This window comes from Meira miltonrushii (genome assembly GCF_003144205.1).
Source record: "Meira miltonrushii strain MCA 3882 unplaced genomic scaffold FA14scaffold_5, whole genome shotgun sequence".
Lineage (NCBI taxonomy): Eukaryota > Fungi > Basidiomycota > Exobasidiomycetes > Exobasidiales > Brachybasidiaceae > Meira > Meira miltonrushii.
In genome coordinates, this window is record NW_020289947.1 from 291,035 (window position 1) to 311,066 (window position 20,032).

Genomic DNA, 20,032 nt, shown 5'->3' on the forward strand with positions numbered 1-20,032 from the left:
TTCCGTCTCTTCTTAGCCTCGCTGGCATCATTATGATAGGATACAATCTCCACCGAGAATGCAGCCAGAACATCAAACAGCCCAATCATGGCAGCCTGTCTTGCGTGTTGCTACATCCAATCAACCACTCCAATTCAATCGATGGCAGCAAGCCCAACCAATGCGAGCAGAATACAACGCTGATCGTTGGCAAGTCAATGCAAGACCCATCCAACCACGTCAAAGCTTAGAGAATCAGAACTACCACAATCGTCAGCATCAGTACCAGCAACCTAGAAGAGATTGGCATTGATTGCATTCTTCCACTTTGTTTGTTGTTGTTGTACATTTCTTTTTATGTGTTCCTCTAGTAATACAGTGAATGTTGTACATGAGTCTCATCTCTTCGTTTTTCTCTATCAAATGAACAATTAAACCATTGCTGCATACCGAAAGAATGCATCTAGTGCTGTGGGCCATCGTAGTAAGAGCGACACTTTCACATTTCTATCTTCTTGTTCTTTAGTGATATGATTGGTTTGGTCAACATCATGTGTCTCTTGCATGCCTCCTAGTATGATAGGCAGATGTCTATTTGACTCCCGTTCGGCTTCCTCCCAATTCTCTGACCAATATGAGTCAATTCCATTCCCTCGAAGCTGATGGAGAGGGAAGGTGATTGGTGTAATTGATGTTGCTGTTCTCAGCCCGTGCTCACTCGAGTCGAAAGGATCGAAATCCGTTTTGCCAGTGCTCAAATGTCTCTGTAAAGATTGTGCAAGGATAGAGGCTGCTACAGTTGAACGAGTAGACCAATTCGATTCTCGAGCGTAAGACCCATCCAGAAGGAGTGAGAATAGAGTCATATCGTTTCTGTGAACATTGAGTGCTAGTCTGGTTAAAAGAGATCGAAGCAAGACGCTCACGCACGGCATCAATGCAATCGTTTCTGATTTGATCCTTTCTTCTTCGCTGGTATGGGAATTCATTACGAGTGTGTCTTTCTCACGTTCCAATTTCCTGTTAAATTCTTCTACGACGGATTTGATTTCTTCCACTTGCTGAACACTTGCACCATCGCCACCGGCTCGTCTTCCGTGGAACAAGAATCGTTGTGTAGGCCAATGACGTGCGATTGCGCCTCTTCCTCCTCTGCTATCCTCAACTCCGCATTGTAATGTACTGAGCGGTAATTCGATTCGCAAAAAGGTCAAAAGCGGTAAGATAGTCTCCACAAAGTATCCTGAATGCGTGAACAGTTGATCAAGCTGTGCTTGTGAATAGACATTCAAGGTGAGATGTTGCAAATGACTGAAGGCACGATTATCAAATTTTCCAGCTTCTAGTATCCGCTGTGGATCGTGCTCGAACAGGTACAACAGACTCTGTCGTGCAGATATCGAACTTGCCTCTCCTGTTTCTGCTAGCATCTCTTCTTCTTCTCTTTCTTCTGCTCGAATCATTCTTGGATCGTAGTCCATCTCATCTCTCCATGTGATGTGCAACACTTGAATTGCGGCTGGTTCCGATTCTTCCTCAGATTCAGGTTCACCATAGAACAGATAAGGCAGCAAGCCGCTCTCGTTCGCTCCTACTGTCAAGCGAATGCAATACGGTCGTATGGCAATAAACAATTGTGCGATCACATCTTCGTTCACGTCCGAAGTCCAAATATGACTGCTAAGCGTGACCTCCTTGATGAAACTTGCCAGCTTTGCAGAAGTTTGCAACGTTCGCAGGAGCGGTCTGATCTTTCTATGTGCAATATGAATGGATTTGTACATCTTTGGCCTAACCAATTGATCGAATTGACGACAAATCAAACAAAGTCTGTATGCATTCGATAATCGAATAGAAGCACGTAACATGGCATCTGTACTGCTAACTTGAGATTTTTGCCATGATTCCGGTAAGGTTGCAAATTCCAATATCTTTTCAACAATTTCGATTGGTAAATTGGCCATAGGTGAAGAATTACCTACAACATTCTTTCCTTTGACATCTTCTTCTTCTTCCTCCTCCACATCATCATCTTCCGTCCCCATCATTTGTTGCATCATTGCCATCTTTCGTTCTAAATCGCTCATCCCACCATTATAGTGTCGTTTTGGATCAATGATAGCTGGACCTGCCATCTTTGCCTGGTGCTTGATCGATGCTAAAAGAGAATTGTCAATCAGGGGATGACCAATGTATGCACTCATTCACATTTAGCGTTGTCAATGTCTGACGACCTGATTTGATTCTAAGATTACGCGCTTTACCTGTCTGTGCCTGAGATCGGCCTAACCGCTCCTTCAACAATCATTCCCAACAATTAACCAATTTTACATCCATTCTCTCTCCTTTCTAATACATAGCATTTATCTCTTTATGCGAATACAATTTGGTACTTTTTTTTCTCTGGTCGGTTTCAAACGTTGTAAGACATATGCCGCAAAGAAGGTTGAAGAAGAAGATGAAAAAGAGCGAAAAGAGAATGAATGAAAAAATGCGTAATTGATAGGAATCAAATTCTTTGAAAAAAGAGAAAATAAGAATAAATACGGATAACGTTGTTGCGAATTGGCAATGTCTATAATGTTTGCTGGCCTTCTTTTTTTTCTTCCCTCCTCTTCCCCTTTCCAACACTTTCTTCTTTTCCTTCTTCGTCCACCACTTTTCCACCCCCCTCATTTGTTTATCCTTGAATCCCCCAAACTACGTTGCATTATTGGCCGAAAAGATGAAAAGATTATTCGTGGCCGCAATGGCAACAGTATTCTCGCGTGGATGATAACTTGCATGTAAAATCTTTTTGTTAAAGTCAATATTGTCCGTATTGATTGGTGCAGCGGCTGCGCTATTGTTATGTTGACCTTTGCCTTTTTTGTGTCCTGCCAATTTCTTTGCTTTGAATGCGCTCTTGTCAGCTTGTAAAACGATATCACTTTCATCGTCTTTATCAAAGATGTGGAAATAATTGTTATAACTTCCCGTAAGGATCTTTTTGTTGTCATGTCCCCACAAACTTTCGAATTTGTCAAAGATGCAATCGTTTTCGTACAAATCGCACAATTTTCCACGTAGATGTTCATGAATCGGTATCGTCTTCACAGGCTTGCTTTCCATATTGATATCCCAAATCTTCAAGGTGAGATAATCACGCGAAAGGATATACCGTCCATCTCTGCTGAACTTGACGTCAGAAATCGACGAAATGATTTCGCTAAAGAAGGACTTGCTTGCTGGATCTTCATCTTCTTCGAAATGTTTGGCATGTTGATCGCAAAGTGCTGAATCTCGCATATCTGCCAACTTTATCGTTCCCTTCGAGCTTGAGTATACAAAGTTGTTGCAGTTGATTGGATGGAATTCGGCCGCTGTGATGACTTCTGTCAATTCTTCCATATTCACTGGCTTAATATCGACAATGTTGAAACTTTGGTCGCTTATGTTCAAGTTCCACAAATTGATCCGCAAGTCATCTGCACTGATGTATGTTTCCCCATCCGAGTTGACGCTGATGGAGTTGATGTGGTATGCATGTGCATTAGCATAGATCTTGCGCGGAACTGCTGCGACAATGGTATCGTGATGTGTTAGGCTAGGTAGACGCAAATTTTGTCCACTTCCTGCGATCGGAGACAAGGTCGGTAGTAGACTAGGATGAACATTTTCCGGGTTGTAAGCATGTGATGCATTCCGGAACGTATCACTGCTCAAATTGTTTTCTGACACCACTTTCAGAGACTTTTCAAACACCTTCCAAAGTTTGATCGTTTTGTCTGTTTGCAAGGAAGAAAGTTAGCATACTGCGCTTCATGTCGACATTGCATTGCTACTCACCATTTGTGCTTAATAGGAAATGTGCTGCATTCTGTCTCCGACACCATTTGATCTTGTTGATCTTTTCCTCGATTTCTAGTGATTTTAGGTAGTCAAACTCAGGCTCGTGACTTTGGAACTCTGTGTGGAACTTGTATTCGCAGCCCTTTTTCTATGAGATTGGAATGGTGTACAAGATCAGCAAACTTTCACAATATTGCATTTACATGCATCGATACTTACCGACTCATTCCTCTCGAATAATACGACTCTCCCTCCTTTGTCTCCAGTAGCCAAATAGTCACCTGTGTGGTCGAACTCAACGGTCGATATAATGTCGGCTGTAGGAAGAGAAGGAAGATTGGATCAGTATGCGTGAAACAAGAGTGTGTAACGTGCGGCGCTTCCAGTATAGATTGGTACTGGTAGGTTCAGTGATGCTATGCATTCGCTAGATACTGCGGGCAAGAGCCTTGATCTCCGTACAATTTGGCATTACCACAAAGGACACACTATTGCAGCATCAGAGATGATTCTCTGACACCAGCCCATACTCCCAACACAACTCAAATAGCATTCTACTCACCCTCTGTTATCTCCTCCACCTCTCCCTTATCACCAAAGCATTGTGCGAATCGCCATCCGCCGGATGGATCTCCCTCTTTCTCCATGTTGACAGAGTATGTTGAGAGTTTAAAGTACTGAAGTTGGTCTTGCAAAGAGAGTCAACTGGTCTGCTTGCTTGTCTTTGACCTATAGTAGAATGACAGATGTTTTCCTGACGAAGATAAGACTACAAAAGCAACAAGACTTGGTATTCTTGACTGTGCCTTACTTTAACCAAACAAAACACCCTTTTTCCTGCTTTTCAAAGAGAAAGGCGTAAATAAGAGCTCAGCGGGCGTTTTTTCGTTGGCGATCAAATTTGTCTTTTCCTTTTTTCTCGCGTTGTTCTCGGATAAGGATTTTTATTATTTTTGATCGCCGATAGCCCAGAAGATACGAATTGAGAGAGAATAATTCTCCCTAGGCTTAATTGATTGTATAGTTCTTCCTGACGCCTTCTTTGTGCGCTTGCAGTGACAAAAAGGAGTCAGAATCGACTGAAGCAGATATTTGTGGTTGATGATGGCAATAGGAGTTGTGAAGAATTGATTGCTCCCCCTTATTGGAATATGACAGCATCGACAAAACACACACACACGCATATACACATGAATGCACGGTGCAGCAGCCAAAACGGAACACAAGGCTACGGCCGCACTCTCTGTGTAAGCAGCAATTGTACAATGATAAATCGGTAAGGGCATGTTCTAAGCCTGGCATGCTGGGGTGTAAACACACGCGTATGACTGGGCAACATAGATCGTCAGGTCATTTTTAAACGCACAGACATTTGCTAGGATGCCATTTACCCGAGGACAAATAGCAAGACATCTTGATGAGGAGAATGATCGTTTGAAGAGGTGTGAGTGTGACGTGCTCTTAATATCACACATGTTGATCTGTATTCATTAAAGTGATCAGCTTGCCAGCATCCCGCCCTATAATATTATTTCAGTAGGGTATATACTGTAGAATCATAAGTTTAAACAGCCTCAAAGAATCACCCATCCTTCTTTACAACCTGATGATCAGCATCGTACGACATCTTCAATGTTCCCCACATGTTCGAAAGATCACCGTCATTGGAAATAGCATGATGAAGAGCTTGCCCGCACGGACCTTTTGCACGTGTTCCCTCATAAGCGCCAGCTAGCGTAAAAGTGTGCCGACTTGCATTTGAAGCATTGAAGGCCAGCAGATGTTCTGGAAATTAAGGCTCGTGCGGACAAAGCTTCCAGATCATCAAATGCAAACGGGATAACCCCTCTCTTACCATTCCAACTATCAGACACTTACTTACACACAAGTATGCGGTCTGCTTATACTCCGGTAAATTGGTCATTTGGAACATTTGCAGCAGTTGACTATTCTTTAAAAGGAATAATCTTTGCCATCGTTTTTGGCGCTGCAGTTGCTTCTCGTTTGTTTGCCGTTATTCGACATGAATCAATCATTCACGAATTCGATCCTGCATTCAATTATCGTGCTTCTCGTGTTTTAACAATTGATGGTTATTATAGATTTTGGAATTGGTTCGATCCAACGGCTTGGTATCCTTTAGGAAGAGCTGCAGGTGGAACGCTCTACCCCGGTTTGATGGCTACAAGCGGTGCAATTCATAACTTCTTACACTTTTTCAACATAAACGTCCATATTCGTGATGTTTGTGTATTCTTGGCTCCTGGTTTTGCAGGTTTGACTGCTTGGTCAACGTACATGTTCACAAAGACGATGAAAGATGAATCGGCAGGATTATTGGCAGGTGCATTTATCGCTATTGCACCAGGTTACATTTCTCGTTCAGTTGCTGGATCATACGATAACGAAGCAATTGCCATCTTCTTGCTCATGATTACTTTCTATCTCTGGATCAAAGCATTGAAGGAAGGATCCGCCGTCTGGGGTGTGGTAACCGCCATCTTTTACTTTTACATGGTCGCTTCATGGGGTGGATACGTCTTTATCACAAACATGTTGCCTCTGCATGCGTTTGTCTTGGTCTTGATGGGCCGCTTTAGCACACGTTTGTATGTCGCATACAGCTCCTTCTATATCGTGGGCACACTGGCAAGTATGCAAATTCCTTTTGTCGGTTTCTTACCCCTCAGAACGAGTGAACATATGGCCGCTTTGGGAGTGTTTGGTTTGCTTCAATTGGTCGCCTTTGTCGAACTGGTTCGATCGCACGTTCCTTCAAAGCAATTCACTCTATTGCTACGCTTCTTTGTCGGGTTTGTCTTTCTTGCCAGCTTTGCCGCTCTCGTTGGTTTGACATACGGAGGTTACATTGCACCATGGTCAGGAAGATTCTACTCTCTTTGGGATACAGGCTATGCACGCAAGCACATTCCAATCATCTCTTCCGTATCTGAACATCAACCACCAGCATGGCCAGCATTCTTTTTCGATTTGCAAATGTTGGTTTGGTTATTCCCAGCGGGAGTCTATTTGATGTTCCGTGAATTGCGCGATGAACATATTTTCGTCATCATTTACGCTGTTATGGCAAGTTACTTCGCATCCGTCATGGTTCGTTTGATGTTGACTCTTACACCAGTCGTTTGTGTTACAGCGGCAATCACCATCAGTGCCCTTTTGGATGCATACTTGGATCCACAAGAGCCAGAATCAGCTGAGTCAACTGCTGAGGAGCTCGTTGAGAATGAAACAAGAAGCAAGGGCAAGTCAGGACGCAAATCAAACAAGGCAGGACCTTCTTCGTCTGTTGATTCTACCGATGCTACCGATGACAGCGCTATTGACGGACATGTCAACGGATCTGCTGTTCCTTCTGAAGAAGCAGGCAAGCCCTGGTCCTTTAGACAGTCACCAAAAATGTTGGGAATATACGGTCTAGACAGTCGTGCTGTTGTGGTGGTGTACACAACTTTGATGCTGTTTGTTTACGTTTTGCATTGCACTTTCGTCACTTCAACGGCTTATTCATCACCTTCAATCGTTTTGGCCTCGCGTAACCCTGATGGCAGTCAACATATCATCGATGACTTCCGGGAAGCATATGATTGGCTACGACGCAATACAGCGTCTGATGCTAAGATTATGTCTTGGTGGGATTATGGATATCAAATCGCATTGTACAGTGACCGTACAACATTGGTTGACAACAATACCTGGAACAATACCCATATCGCCACTGTTGGAAAAGCAATGTCCTCTCCCGAAGATAAGGCTTATTCGATCATGCAAAAACATGATGTAGATTATGTTTTGGTGATGTTTGGTGGTCTTTTGGGTTACAGTGGTGATGATATCAACAAGTTCTTGTGGATGATTCGAATTGCTCAAGGTATCTGGCCAGAAGAGATTCGTGAAGTGGATTTCTTCACTCCACAAGGTCAATATAGAATTGATGATGGTGCAACAAAGACGATGAGAGAAAGTTTGATGTACAAGATGAGTTATTATCGATTTAATGATTTGTTCAACGGAAGGCCAGGAATGGACCGGGTACGTGGAACACAAGCAGCAAGCGTTTCGCCAACGTTGGATTATCTTGATGAAGCTTTCACGAGTGAAAATTGGATCGTTCGTATTTATGAAGTAAAGAAAGAGGATCCTCTAGGTAGAGAACTTCCTGCAGCAAACGCTTTCAATAAAGGAAAGAGAAGGAAAATTGCTGCCGTTCCACCAAAAGGAAGTTCTTCGGCTTCTGCCGCAAGAGGAAAAAAGAGATCGGCAAGTGTATAGAAAGGTCAATATGGAGCTCAAAGACGGCCAGACCGGAGAAAAAATTATTTGTACATCTTGATACGCTAGGACGTATTATTAAATCCGTTAATCTATTACAATACTGCTTTAAAGAAAGGGAAGATAGTGATCGAGTTGATATGTGAAAATTCACATACCCATCTTCAGCCTTATTCAAACACTCTTTGAATAGTTGTAAACGACAATACAGTCGTTTGCTTCTCCCGTTTCAATCGAGTGCAAGAAGGCATCCTTTGATGGAAGATTAATTATATCTCATTCTCTGAAATGTGGTCTTTTTCTGCCCGTGTTCGGTATCTCTATTTGGGGTATTTGATATGGATTAAGAAAATGCTTTTATGGCTACAGTGTCAATCGTTGTGAGATGAACATTACTAATGATGGAAAATCGCATGCTAATCCTGCTGTGCTCTATTTTCGTGTCTTCTTCCACCTTTGTTTAATACCAATCTTTCGGGCGTACGTTGTGCAACTCGCAATTGCTCAATCATTGCTTCAATGGTGGCCGTTGTTGTGCTCTCTCGTGGTGCTTGTAAGATTGTCACGGTAGTAGATGATGACAAAGGTGGAGAATCGAGTACTTCCGTCGAACCTTCTTCACTCACCGATGTCAGAGGAATGCCATTGTACTTTTTAGCGATTGGCGTAAATGTTGAAGAAAGTGTTTGAATTAACGCATCCATTTCTTGATCGAAAATCTCGAGAGTCGTATTTGATCCTTCGTGTATGGGAATTGGATCTTCAATAGCCCTAGGTGTCAATAAAGATTCATCCATTGTGCCTTCATTGGGATCCTCTTCGTTTGAGACAATGCCCAACCCAACGTTCAAGCTCAAGCCATCCAGTGGATTCTGATCGTCACCTCTTCGCGGTGAAGCAAGCAAGATGCAAATGTCTGGAGGCTTGATTGGAGTCACAGCTTTCTGAGTCTTTTTCGAGTCCACTCTTCGTGCTTCATTACGAACTGGTCGTGGAGGTGGACAAGCGTCTGTCTGTACGGCCTTATCAACCATGTATGACTTCTTTTGAGTTTTTGCGTCATGGCTTCCGTCTGAGCTTGCTTTGGTCTGCGATTCACTGCATGTTAAAGAGCTTGGCTTGCGATTTACATCTACAATCGGATTGAGAGCTGCATTTGCGTCATAAGACACAGCATTGCAATCCCAATCCACGCATTTATCCATGCTTGAGGGATCTTGGACTTCTTGATCACTCGGCAAGTCCAGTTCCACATCAGTGGAGGCAGCCCATGTCCAAGAAGAACGTGATCTCGCTTCCAAGGTAGGGGAAAGTCCTTTGATATTAGCGGGACTCCATTTGCTGCTCCTCCTTAATCTTTGCATTACCTCTTCTTGCTGCTCGATAATGCTTGAAACCACAAGACTACTCTTTGGAACTGGTTTTGTTACAGCAAGACTTGCGCGTTCAACATCTGGCCTTTGAGCTTCCTCTTTGTCCGCCTTGACGATTTCTACCGCTCGCTTTGGCGGCGTCACTGGGAGTTGATCAATCGCTTCCAGCTTGACAGTCGGCATGCTCTCACTCTCAAAGAGCGAGCGTGGCTTTCTAGACCTGTCCATCATGATGATGTGCGTATCACTTTTTGCTTCCTTCATCAAAGTTCTTTCGGGAGCTTCAATTTTGCTCTCTTCATCAGAGGACTCACAATGTACAAAAGACGAGTCCGACGAAGAACTGAATCTGCTCTTCAAATTTGATTGTGCACCTCCAGGCTCTTCGCTCGTCAGCTTTATAGGAGAGCCAAGTAAGACTTGCATAGCATGATCTTGCTCTTCCGATACTTGTGAAGCAGCAGTCGACGGTCGTTCAAAACGAGCTGAGGCGAGAGAAATCGAAGGTGAATGGTTACCTAGCTGTGCTCTATCTGTATAATGTGGTGAAGCAAGAGCTTCTGCCATTGCTTCCGCTCTGTCCATTGCAGCTATACACAGAGCAGGAAATCGAAATGTGCTCGAATGTGGAGAAGGCTGTAAAACGATCTCCTTTGCATCATTCATGCGCAATCTACTCCTCGTTGATCTTGAGGAAGAGATGGACGTATGCAGAAAATCTCTTCTAATTTCCCTTTGAGGCGTTTCACCAAATGTGCTTTGTGTGCCAATCAATGCTGGCGTATCTAAGCCAAGTGTGGGCGGACAAGCCATGGCGCCAATCCTCGGTGGCGTTTGTGGCAGGCTACACGGTAGATCTGGCGAAGTCTCTTTACGCCCTCCAATGAGAATGCCAAACGTGTCACGGTTGTTGCTTGCTCTGGTAGTTTTTGCGGATCTTTGAGAAGAAAATAAACCAGGCTCCGGGTCATTTTGGGTAGATACGCCAGCTTTTGCCACCACTTTGGTCGAGTAAGGTTTTAGTCTGCTGGCGGGCGGTGTAATCAATTGTCCAAATTCGTCAACTTCTGGCTCATTCTGTGCCAAAGAGACGAGCATAGACTGTCGTTGTCGGTTTGCATGTGATACGCCTCTCAAAACAGGAACCGAACGTTTTCGGTGCATAGCAAGAGTGCTTGATCTGACAGCATCTTTTGAAACAATGTCATGGTCAGAGAAATGATCCAAGTTGTAAAATGAATCCTGCTTATCGATCTCACTTTCTAAGCCGAGCTGTTGTTCTAGCGATTCTCTCCAACTGATCTGGTCGGAAGGTGGTACCTTTCGACGAATTGGAGAACTGGCATTTGCTTTCTGTGATATCGTGTTGAGTGGGTGCATGAGAATACTTGATGGCCACGAGTTCATTTCTCCGCTAGGCTTGCTACTTAGCTGAAAAGAAGATGGCTTGCTGCTCATCTGACCATTGTATAATCGAGCATCACTTGTGGTAGTTGTGAGAAAGGAAGTGCTATTGGGCAAATAAGCTCTAGCTGCAGAAGAAATATCACGGAAGTTCTCAGATTCAGCGGCGTAAGGGTGCGCAAAGGAGATGGTCGAGTTTTGGCGGCGAATGGGCTCGTGAGGCTTCTGAAGATCGTTTGTGATTTCATGAGGAACATTCGTGATTTCAGATTGCGCTGGCACTTTTGCATCGTCTTGCGTAAGAGGTGAAAGATCCACTGAGGAAATGAAATAAATGTTAGCTACGCAGGTCTAAAAGCACTTTTGCAATCTCAACTCACCACGACTAATGCGAAAATCCGATTCCAAGCTCATCATGCGTCGAAGTACAGGTCGTCTTCTACTTGCTCCGATTGAGATGTCTTGATATGCGGAGCCATTTGTGTGACCCATTAGTATTTCTTGTGTGTGATCATTTCTGCTGTTGTCTTCATCAAAAGTGTACGGATCGATGACAGCATCAACTTTTTCATTTGTGCGTTTACTGAATAATCGTCTCATTGTGTGAGTGCGGTTATGGTCGTGATGAAGATGAAAAGTGGGTTGTCGCTTCCGTGAGTATTTTTACAAATGTGTTTATTGCTGAGATTGAGCATATTGCGACTTTTTGTGCATGCATTCGGAGCAAGTTACACGGCACAATTGTGCTATTTTTGACTTTGATCTGCATTTATGATAAGCTCCGAGTTGCCAATCTTTTCATCTATTGGCATACGTCCGCAATGATATGCTATCAATCGCCGGCGCATAAAATGATACTTTACACAGAAACTGGGAGTCAAGTCTCCTGCGTCGCCGCGTGACATAACGCGCTTTTCAAAGGTGTTAAAACGCGCTCTGCTTAAAGAGAAAGAAGACGTGTTGCATCTAACCAACACTTGATCAACACTTCACTTCCTCCATCTGAACAGCATCTCCTTCAACCGATCATGACGGGAAACAACGATGAGAAATCAGGAGCAGCTTTTGAACAAGTGAATGCTCTACTAGTAGATAGAGGATTGATCGATAAACCATTAGATGTAAACGGACTATCTTCTTCAAGTATAAAGAGCATTGCAAATTTATTGCATTCTCTCGTTTCACAAAGACAAAAAGATGCAGACTTTCGTGAAGAGCTAGCAAGCAAGAATCGTGTACTAGAAAGCTCAGTAGAAAGGACAAAGAAATTTTGGAGAGAGGATGAAGAGAAACGGGCTGAATGCGAACGAAAATTAGAAGCCAGCAAAGCCAATGTTGAAACCTTGAACGAGGAACTGAAAGTGTCGAATACCACCTTGAGAAAGACAAAAGAAGAACTACAAAAGACAAGAAAGGATCTTCTTGTGATCAAACAACAGGCTGCACAGCAAAAGCTTGCATCAGAGCGACAGATGGAAAGACTGCGAGCCAAATTCACAGAAGAGAGTATAAAGAGCTTGCGAACACAACTTCCAAAAGTCTACCTACCTGGTTCTTCGACTGGGCCATCGCGCAGATCACGATTGGACAATGAAATTGATGATGCTGCAATCGGAAGAAGACAGATCGAAGAACTTGAACAACGCAGACGCGAGCTGATGGACTACAATGCAGGATTAAAAAGAATGGCTACCGAATGTATCAATTTGGCCAGAAGGGCAGCTTCACATATGGAAGATTTGGTGGCAGAGAATGCAGATGGTTCAGCAACGACCAACACTGGAAAGCTTGATGATGCTCCTTTGTATCAACGAGATCTGTTCCCACCTTTGAGCATTGGTATGCTAAAGGCTGATTATAGTGCGGCCCTAAGTTCAACACGATCATCAGCAGTGCCAATGCATCCAGCAGTCGTGGTCTTGAATCGAACAAACGATACAATCGAAACGCATGTCCGAAAGCTAAAACAAGGCAAATCATTAAGGATATGGGCACGTATTCAAGAAGCACGTCGAAGGATGCGTGAGTCAATCTCTTCAACAGATGAAATCAACACAAAGGAGAACGCAGCCAAAGACGAAAGCGTACGTTCTACTTCTACACTACACGAAAGTGATCTTGTAGGAGAGGTGACTGCTATCGCTCACAATAGTGTGGTGGACGAAGAAGAGTTGAACAAGCTACAGGACTTGTTGGCCCAGGCGATGGAACGTAACGAACAGCTAGAATCCCACATCGATCAATATGAACGTGAGATACAAAGTATGGACGCATTAAAGAGTGAAGATGCAGAAGAACGGGGTAAACAGATGGCAGAAGTTGAAAAGCAAAGACAACGATACTTGGAGCTTTGTAGAGCGCTAGAACAACAAGAAGAAGCGATCGTACAAGAACGTGAAAGAATGATTAGACAACGTGAACAAGAAACATTGGAACATTCGTTAAGTATGGCAGGTAATTCATTTTCCATCAATAATTCCGTCATGAGTAACCCGCATATGATGGCTCACAGTGACTCTTCTAGAACGGCTGCTTATGATCCTGCGCCAGGCAATGAAAGCCAAGAGACAACCTTCAATTACGTTTCTAGACCGGCAACGATATCGGAAATGTATGAATCAACTCCACAAATGCAAAACAAATCGATCGGTATGAAACGATTACGTAATGAAGAAACAAATCTGCCTTCAACGATAACCGAGAAGGAGAATGTCAAGCCTGCTATTGGGGGAAGAGGATTAGGAATGGCAAAGCGTGTTCGAACAGGATCAGCAGAATCAACACAGCAAAATAAAACTGGCACACAAGTGATCGGAGGAACAGAGATGCGATTCATCACAATGCGAAAACAAAGAAGTTCTCAAAGATGAATTGAAATGATCGGTTACAACAGATGAAGTTTTGTACAATAATGTGTATGAAGTAGAAAGATTTCGGAAATGTACAATCAAGTAATTCTATTATGTCTCAGTCTAGCTCGATAGCTTCTTCTTCTCTAGCCCCGGTGTGTGGTGTTACTTTTGCCCGTTTATTTGAATCGCCATTAGCATGAACTTTCTTTTGTTCGGCAGATGCTTCTTCATCTTCTCTCTTGCGTTTTGGTGCGGAACTCGAACCTTCAGGCGCCTGTACTTCTTCCACGACATCATCTGAATCATCCGAATCTGGATGAGGTCTTTTGAGTGTTGGCTTAGCCCGTAAGACTGGCAATTTGTTCACATCGCCAAAGTCTACCTTTTCAGCATCGCCGCTAGATCGTGCAGACATGTAAATGTTCACATTTGCCTTTATACCATTTTCATCTGCACATGTGATCATCATACCAAGCGTGATGCCCAAACTTGCAAGCGTTCTTGGCAAATTATCATCAAAGTCTTCATCGGCCAACAAACGTGCTCCTTCGTATAATTCCATACCTTCTACTTCAAATCCTAAACCGCCTTCTTCGCGTGATTGCAAAACTGCTTCCTTCACATCCGCCAATGTGGTTCGATCGATATCCACCTTTGCTCGTACATAGTCATCTTGACATACACCACATCCTGCATTGGGCTTCTCCAAAGGAGTACTGCTTATCAGTCTGGACGCATTTGTACGGTTCAGAGAAACGAATCGGGCATCGCTCCACTTTCTGCGTAAAGCATGCAACGTTTGCAGGACTTGTGCCCCGGCAATGATTGCATTCGTAGATGCAATCGCAGGGATAATGTTTCCAGCCATCTCTTTCACTTGAAAGCGTGATTGTGGAGCGATGTGATAAATTCGACTACGCAAATTTGCTGTGGCGGTAACGAAGTCCATAGCATCGATATCATCTTTGTCAAAAGATAAGCTTTCTTTTTTGAGCGAATCCAAATCTCTTGCACGCTTGGCCAATCGATTCAAGCTTTGATCGAATAGCCCAACAGTTTCTTGCAGTGACAAAACCCTTTGATCGCGCAAGGAAGGAGGAGCTGCAGCCCCATTTCCATTTTGTGATGCAGCATCGCCATTGATCACCTGCTGACTTGCCGCGTCGAAGTCAAGCGGCACAGGTTTTGTTCGTTTACGCCACATATCTTCCATGCTCAGCAATCGTTCTACATCGGCCTTGAAGACCTTGTTGAACACTCTTTTGCTTAGATCGTCCTCTTCTTGTTCAGCTGTGTTGATCGTTTGGAAGATACTATCACGTAAAGCTCGCATTTCCCTTGCTTCTCTACGCAGGTTGGCGACTTCATCAGCGTTTTCCCCATCCTGTAAAGCTTTGTCCAATTCAGCATCTTCGCTTTCCTCTTCAGCGCCAAACAATTGTGGGAATAGGTATGTTTTTGCCCAAACGATGCAATGAATAGGCGTTGAAGGTGTACTTCGAATCGTGCAGACAGGGTAAGTCTTTGGTGTGGGCTTTGTCACGCAATCATAGCATTCACTTGTTCCTCTTGCGATCGGTTGTACTTGTCCCAAGAATCCTGTCGTACCACTTTCCACCAATGGCACTCCAGTCATGATGCACATCTTGTTCACCCATCTTCGTGCGTCCAGGTTATCCAAAGCATTACAGACCACATCAAATTGCTCAAAGTATTCCCAGCCAAATTGACTTGTATCCTTTACGTTCGAATGATGAGGTTTGATGTCGATCAAAGGGTTGAATTGTAGAGCGGTACCGGCAGCAACCAAAGATTTAGGTTTTCCGATGTGTACTTTTTGGAATAAGAATTGTCGGTTGAGATTCGAAAGATCGATCGTATCCAAATCAATCACTTCCACATGTCCAAACCCTACCAAGACTAAATTTTTCAGCAATTCACATCCAATTCCACCTGCACCAACTACTAAAATACGTGAAGATGCAATCTTTCCGAATAATTCTTTGCCTAGAATTGCTTTTGCATATGCATGTCTTGGATGTGATTGTATGGTGTGGCTTGTTCCATTGCTGCCTTCTGCAGCAGCATATGAGCTGCCATTTGTCTTTGCTGTACTTGCCATCTTGATCACCTTCTTGATGGGGTTAAGGTCAAAAGTTCTAAGAATGCATTTTGGCTTTAGATGCACGCGACAATTACGAACACGCCCATTAATACGCGTGTATAGCCTCACTTATTGATCGGCATTAGGAAGATTGATTAATGCGAAATGCACAGACTAAAAAAGTTACTAATCATCATCATCATTGTTTCTAAATCATCCCATTCAATCATAACAAAAAATGTACAAGTATTCCCATCAAATCTTTGAAAAGTTGGCCACACTTGGCAGTCTCTTCAGCTCTTCAAGCATTTGTGGCATATTATTAGAATGTTTCTGGTTTACCGCTTCGGCACCTACCCTTCCACGTTCCAAATCCTCATTAGAAATCTTGCCTAGGCGAACCGTTTCCCGTCTGTACCATGATACCAAACGCTGCAGTGCGACGGCAAAATGCAGATTATCAGAGGGAAGTTGGCTTGTGGCAGTTTGACTATAATCTTCCCGTTCGGATGGTTTTGCTCCAACGTCTAAAGCCAATTCTGGTACACCTTGTTCAGCTTCTTCATCGATTTCTTTTGCACTCTTTCCGGCTTTTTCACGTGCTGCTTTTTCTTCTTCGGAGAATCGATCAATTCCTCTAATCTTTCTCTTCACTCCACCAACACCTTCACCCCAACCACCAGCACCCCACAAATTACGCCAAAGTGCGGTTGCCAAAGCGGCATCTGCATCTGCAAATCGTTCACGATCGGTTTCTTTTGTGATACTGTACGACAATGCTTCATCCATTCCCAAGATTGCACCTCTTTGTTGTGAATGCATTTCACGTAAATAACCTTTTACCAATCTTGATGTCTGGACGCCAAATCTTTCACGCATCCTACTTTCTGCATCGATGAAGTAGTGATTGATCAATTCTTGCGAGTAGGCATGTGCTGTAGATTGGGGTTGTAAGGCACGGAATCGGGTAAGAAGTAGGTGAACGTGTAAATTTGTAATTTGGAACCAGCTTTGGTAAGATCGAGGTAGTCCGCATTCTAGAGGGATAGATAGATGTTAGCTCACATATGACGTCATACTTATAGAACAGCCATACTCACCTCCATACCAGAAGTCTGCCTCTTTCTCTGCCTGTTCAGCACATCTATCGTACAACTCTGACGAGATTCGGATTGCACTCGAAGTTGTGGAGTTGTAACCCATCAAGCGACCAAGTAAGGTGACAAAGAAAACGGTAGTCTTACTATGTGCCTTTGGTGGAGGTGTAGAAGGTGAAAGGGGAGATGGCGAAACGATTGATGATTGTGGTTTATTCTGTGTTTTTGTATCATTTACCTGTTCGGCCAAGATTCTTGCACTTGTTTGAAATGCTCTCCTCCTGCCAGCTGATAGTAGTGGTGCTGACATGGACATAGCTGTCCGATATGAAGGTCCGACAGTTCGTAGAGATGCCATCTTATTATTCGTGTTCTTTAGGAAAGGTGATGGAATTGTGAGAATAGCATATAATATCAACCTGTCAAAGTCTTTGTTCTTGGCTCCACCTTAAATGTATGCTATTTCATAAACTTGATGTAAGCAAACATCACTTCTTCCTTCTCAGATGACAAATCCGGGTTGCCGGCCTTTCTGCTAAAAAAACAAAATTTAGTAACACGTGATAGCTGTCAACTTTTAAAGACGCGCCAAGAATCTCCGCCCATTCAATTCATGCATTTAGCCATACACAGCTTTAAACCTTCTCTCTCTTATGGTAACAACTTCGATCATCTGAATAAGAAATGAGTAACGGATATGAAGCCACAGAAGCATTCTTGCAAGGGATTGAAGCAGAATTTCGTGGTGAAGAGAGACAATCGAGCAGAAATAATGGCATGAACGTCAATGGAAACGGAGGAGGAGATCGGGAGAGCAGAAGGAGATACGATGATGATGATCGACATTCCTCACGAAGGCATAGAGGTGAATACTATGATGAAGACAGAGATAGAAGATCAAGTAGAAATGGATATTCCTCAAGAAGAGGTGATCGTGATCCATACTATTACGATTATCGCGGAAATGGTGGAGGATACCATCATGATCGATATGATAGAGGCTATGGAGGGCGGCGAGACGATAGAAGAGGAAGAGGTGGAGCAGGATGGAGAGATGGACCATCACAAGAAGCAAGTTCTAGCATCCGAAGAAGTCCGACCCCTCCAGGCACAAGGCCGATCAGTGAAAGGGTACGTAAGAATAGCAAATGGGATCTCCCACCGGATGGATACGAATCCATGACACCTATGCAAGCAAAAGCGACGGGATTGTTTGGCATTCCAGGACAGACAAGAACACTTGGAGTGCAAGGTGCTAGCTTGATCCGAGGTGCGGAGGGAGCTGCATCAAGTGGCATCACAGCTGTTCCCATGGCAGGCAGCGCAGCAGGAGGAGATGCATCAACTAATGGCGCTGCCACGACGGGAGCAACGCAAGCTAATAGACAAGCTAGAAGATTGTATGTTGGAAATATCGGTATGCATGCATCAGAGGACAGTCTACTTCGATTCTTCAACGACCAAATGCGCAAGATGAACTTTGCCATCGAAGAAGGCGATCCAGCGATTGCAGCGCAGGTGAATGGAGAGAAAGGGTATGCATTTATTGAGTTGCGCGATACGAGAGAAGCAACGAATGCAATGTCGTTTGACGGTATTATCTACCAAGGTCAAAGTATCAAGATTCGCAGACCAAAGGATTATATCGGACCGGACCCACATCCTCCCGCTAATAAACATGTTCCAGGTGTGATTTCTACAAATGTTCCAGATGGTCCCAACAAGATCTATATTGGAGGATTACCGACCTATTTGGTAGAAGACCAAGTGATCGAATTGCTGAAATCATTTGGTGATTTACGAAGTTTCAATTTGGTACGAGAAGCAGGCGTAAACGGAGCCAGTAAAGGATTCGCATTTTGTGAATATGTCGATACAAATATTACGGATCTTGCCATTCAAGGTTTGAATGATATGGAGCTAGGAGATAAAAAGCTTTTAGTGCAAAGGGCAAGCGTTGGTGGAACGAGTACCGGTCAAAGAACAATCACTGGAGCCAATGCTGCACCACTCATGACTGGCGCAAATGGAATTGGAGCAGGTGTAGCATCTGAAAATCTTGCTGGTGCAGGAGAGCCAACGAAAGCTATGGTCTTGCTCAATTGCGTTACAGCAGAAGAGCTTGTCGATGCACAAGAATATCAAGAGATCGTTGAAGATATGCGAGATGAATGTTCTCGGTATGGACGAGTGGTGGATATGCGTATTCCAAGACCGGAAGCGGCTAGTAAAGGATCAGCAGCACAATCATGGAAACAAATCAAACGTGAAGAAGAAGAAAGTTCAACGGAACGTGAAGGTGTTGGAAAAGTGTATGTTTTGTTTGACGATACCCAAGCTTGCCAAAATGCATTACAAGCAATCGCTGGTAGACAATTTGCAGGAAGGACGGTCATTGCTGCTTTTATTAGCGAAGATTCATTCCCTTCTGACGAAGATGGTGGCCGTGATGCGGAAGAGACTACGAAGCAGGCGACCAGTCTGTAAGAGATGCACGTGCACACAGATATGATTGTATTCTATAGAAAAGTATTCAGTGTAATTGCATGAATGACAAGGAAGCTAAAGAAAGTCATCTTTGTTCGGACATTTTTTTAAAGTTTTGCTTAGCATCAAATTAATGTCAGTATGATAGCCTCCATGGGTCCGAGGAGATTGTGGGTATGACTAGGTGTGTGAGCTTTGATCACATCCTTTGTTATCATTGCTGAGCATAGAAATGGAGATAGAGTGTTGTTGGCCCGTTTGGAATGCACCCAAAAGAGGTTCATTCGCCTAACTGATTGTGCCGCATTCTCGTTGCTTGGCAGGATGGGTAAACTAGTCATCAAAATCATACGGACGAAAGCGTTGGCGGAGTTTAGTTCACCCTGCAGCACGCTAGCATAGTGCCTCGTTGGTGAAATGACGCGCGTCCGAGTTTTGGCTAAATCCGATCTGCTTCGAATGTTGTGTGTGTGTTCCCGCATAAACTCCGATTCTATTTTACTTGATGGGATATTGTGCCGTAATCTGTGGCAAGAGAGAATCCAGGTCCAAATCAAAACAATGAATTTTATTCTGTATGCATCCACTGCGCTGTAAATCTTTCTTTTGCATCAA

The 20,032-nt window shown here is 43.7% G+C and overlaps 8 protein-coding genes across 8 annotated transcripts; 3 read left to right on the plus strand and 5 right to left on the minus strand.

The window, feature by feature from the left end:
• Nucleotides 1–55: 55 nt before the first annotated feature.
• On the minus strand, nt 56–2,185 carry FA14DRAFT_162292 (uncharacterized protein; the record flags this gene model as incomplete). Its single annotated transcript, XM_025499521.1, has 1 exon — nt 56–2,185. A coding segment is annotated over one exon (1,775 nt), but the record flags the coding sequence as incomplete, so codon positions are not given.
• Nucleotides 2,186–2,679: 494 nt separating this feature from the next.
• Nucleotides 2,680–4,457, minus strand: FA14DRAFT_181899 (protein phosphatase 2A regulatory subunit PR55; the record flags this gene model as incomplete). Its single annotated transcript, XM_025501149.1, has 4 exons — nt 2,680–3,746; nt 3,808–3,958; nt 4,030–4,127; nt 4,373–4,457. 4 exons carry the CDS (start codon nt 4,455–4,457, stop codon nt 2,680–2,682), a joined length of 1,401 nt encoding a protein of 466 aa, XP_025352282.1.
• Nucleotides 4,458–5,513: 1,056 nt separating this feature from the next.
• On the plus strand, nt 5,514–8,100 carry FA14DRAFT_150110 (oligosaccharyl transferase STT3 subunit; the record flags this gene model as incomplete). The annotated part of the gene is made up of 2 exons (XM_025497424.1): nt 5,514–7,161; nt 7,219–8,100. The coding sequence occupies exons 1-2, from the start codon at nt 5,701–5,703 to the stop codon at nt 8,098–8,100; spliced, it is 2,343 nt and encodes a 780-aa protein (XP_025352283.1). The 5' UTR covers nt 5,514–5,700.
• A 416-nt stretch (nt 8,101–8,516) lies between these two features.
• FA14DRAFT_157921 (uncharacterized protein) lies at nt 8,517–11,477 on the minus strand (the record flags this gene model as incomplete). The annotated part of the gene is made up of 2 exons (XM_025497924.1): nt 8,517–11,194; nt 11,258–11,477. The coding sequence occupies 2 exons, from the start codon at nt 11,475–11,477 to the stop codon at nt 8,517–8,519; spliced, it is 2,898 nt and encodes a 965-aa protein (XP_025352284.1).
• Nucleotides 11,478–11,774: 297 nt separating this feature from the next.
• Nucleotides 11,775–14,072, plus strand: FA14DRAFT_83640 (uncharacterized protein). The gene has a single exon (XM_025502968.1). It carries the CDS (start codon nt 11,906–11,908, stop codon nt 13,745–13,747), a length of 1,842 nt encoding a protein of 613 aa, XP_025352285.1. The 5' UTR covers nt 11,775–11,905; the 3' UTR covers nt 13,748–14,072.
• FA14DRAFT_138513 (uncharacterized protein) lies at nt 13,727–15,871 on the minus strand. The gene has a single exon (XM_025497061.1). It carries the CDS (start codon nt 15,849–15,851, stop codon nt 13,845–13,847), a length of 2,007 nt encoding a protein of 668 aa, XP_025352286.1. The 5' UTR covers nt 15,852–15,871; the 3' UTR covers nt 13,727–13,844.
• A 177-nt stretch (nt 15,872–16,048) lies between these two features.
• On the minus strand, nt 16,049–17,384 carry FA14DRAFT_192262 (uncharacterized protein). The gene is made up of 2 exons (XM_025501928.1): nt 16,934–17,384; nt 16,049–16,870 (listed from the first exon to the last, which is right to left on the minus strand). Exons 1-2 carry the CDS (start codon nt 17,286–17,288, stop codon nt 16,089–16,091), a joined length of 1,137 nt encoding a protein of 378 aa, XP_025352287.1. The 5' UTR covers nt 17,289–17,384; the 3' UTR covers nt 16,049–16,088.
• Nucleotides 17,385–17,707: 323 nt separating this feature from the next.
• On the plus strand, nt 17,708–19,417 carry FA14DRAFT_127050 (uncharacterized protein; the record flags this gene model as incomplete). The annotated part of the gene is made up of 1 exon (XM_025496777.1): nt 17,708–19,417. The coding sequence occupies one exon, from the start codon at nt 17,708–17,710 to the stop codon at nt 19,415–19,417; it is 1,710 nt and encodes a 569-aa protein (XP_025352288.1).
• Between the last annotated feature and the right edge of the window lie 615 nt (nt 19,418–20,032).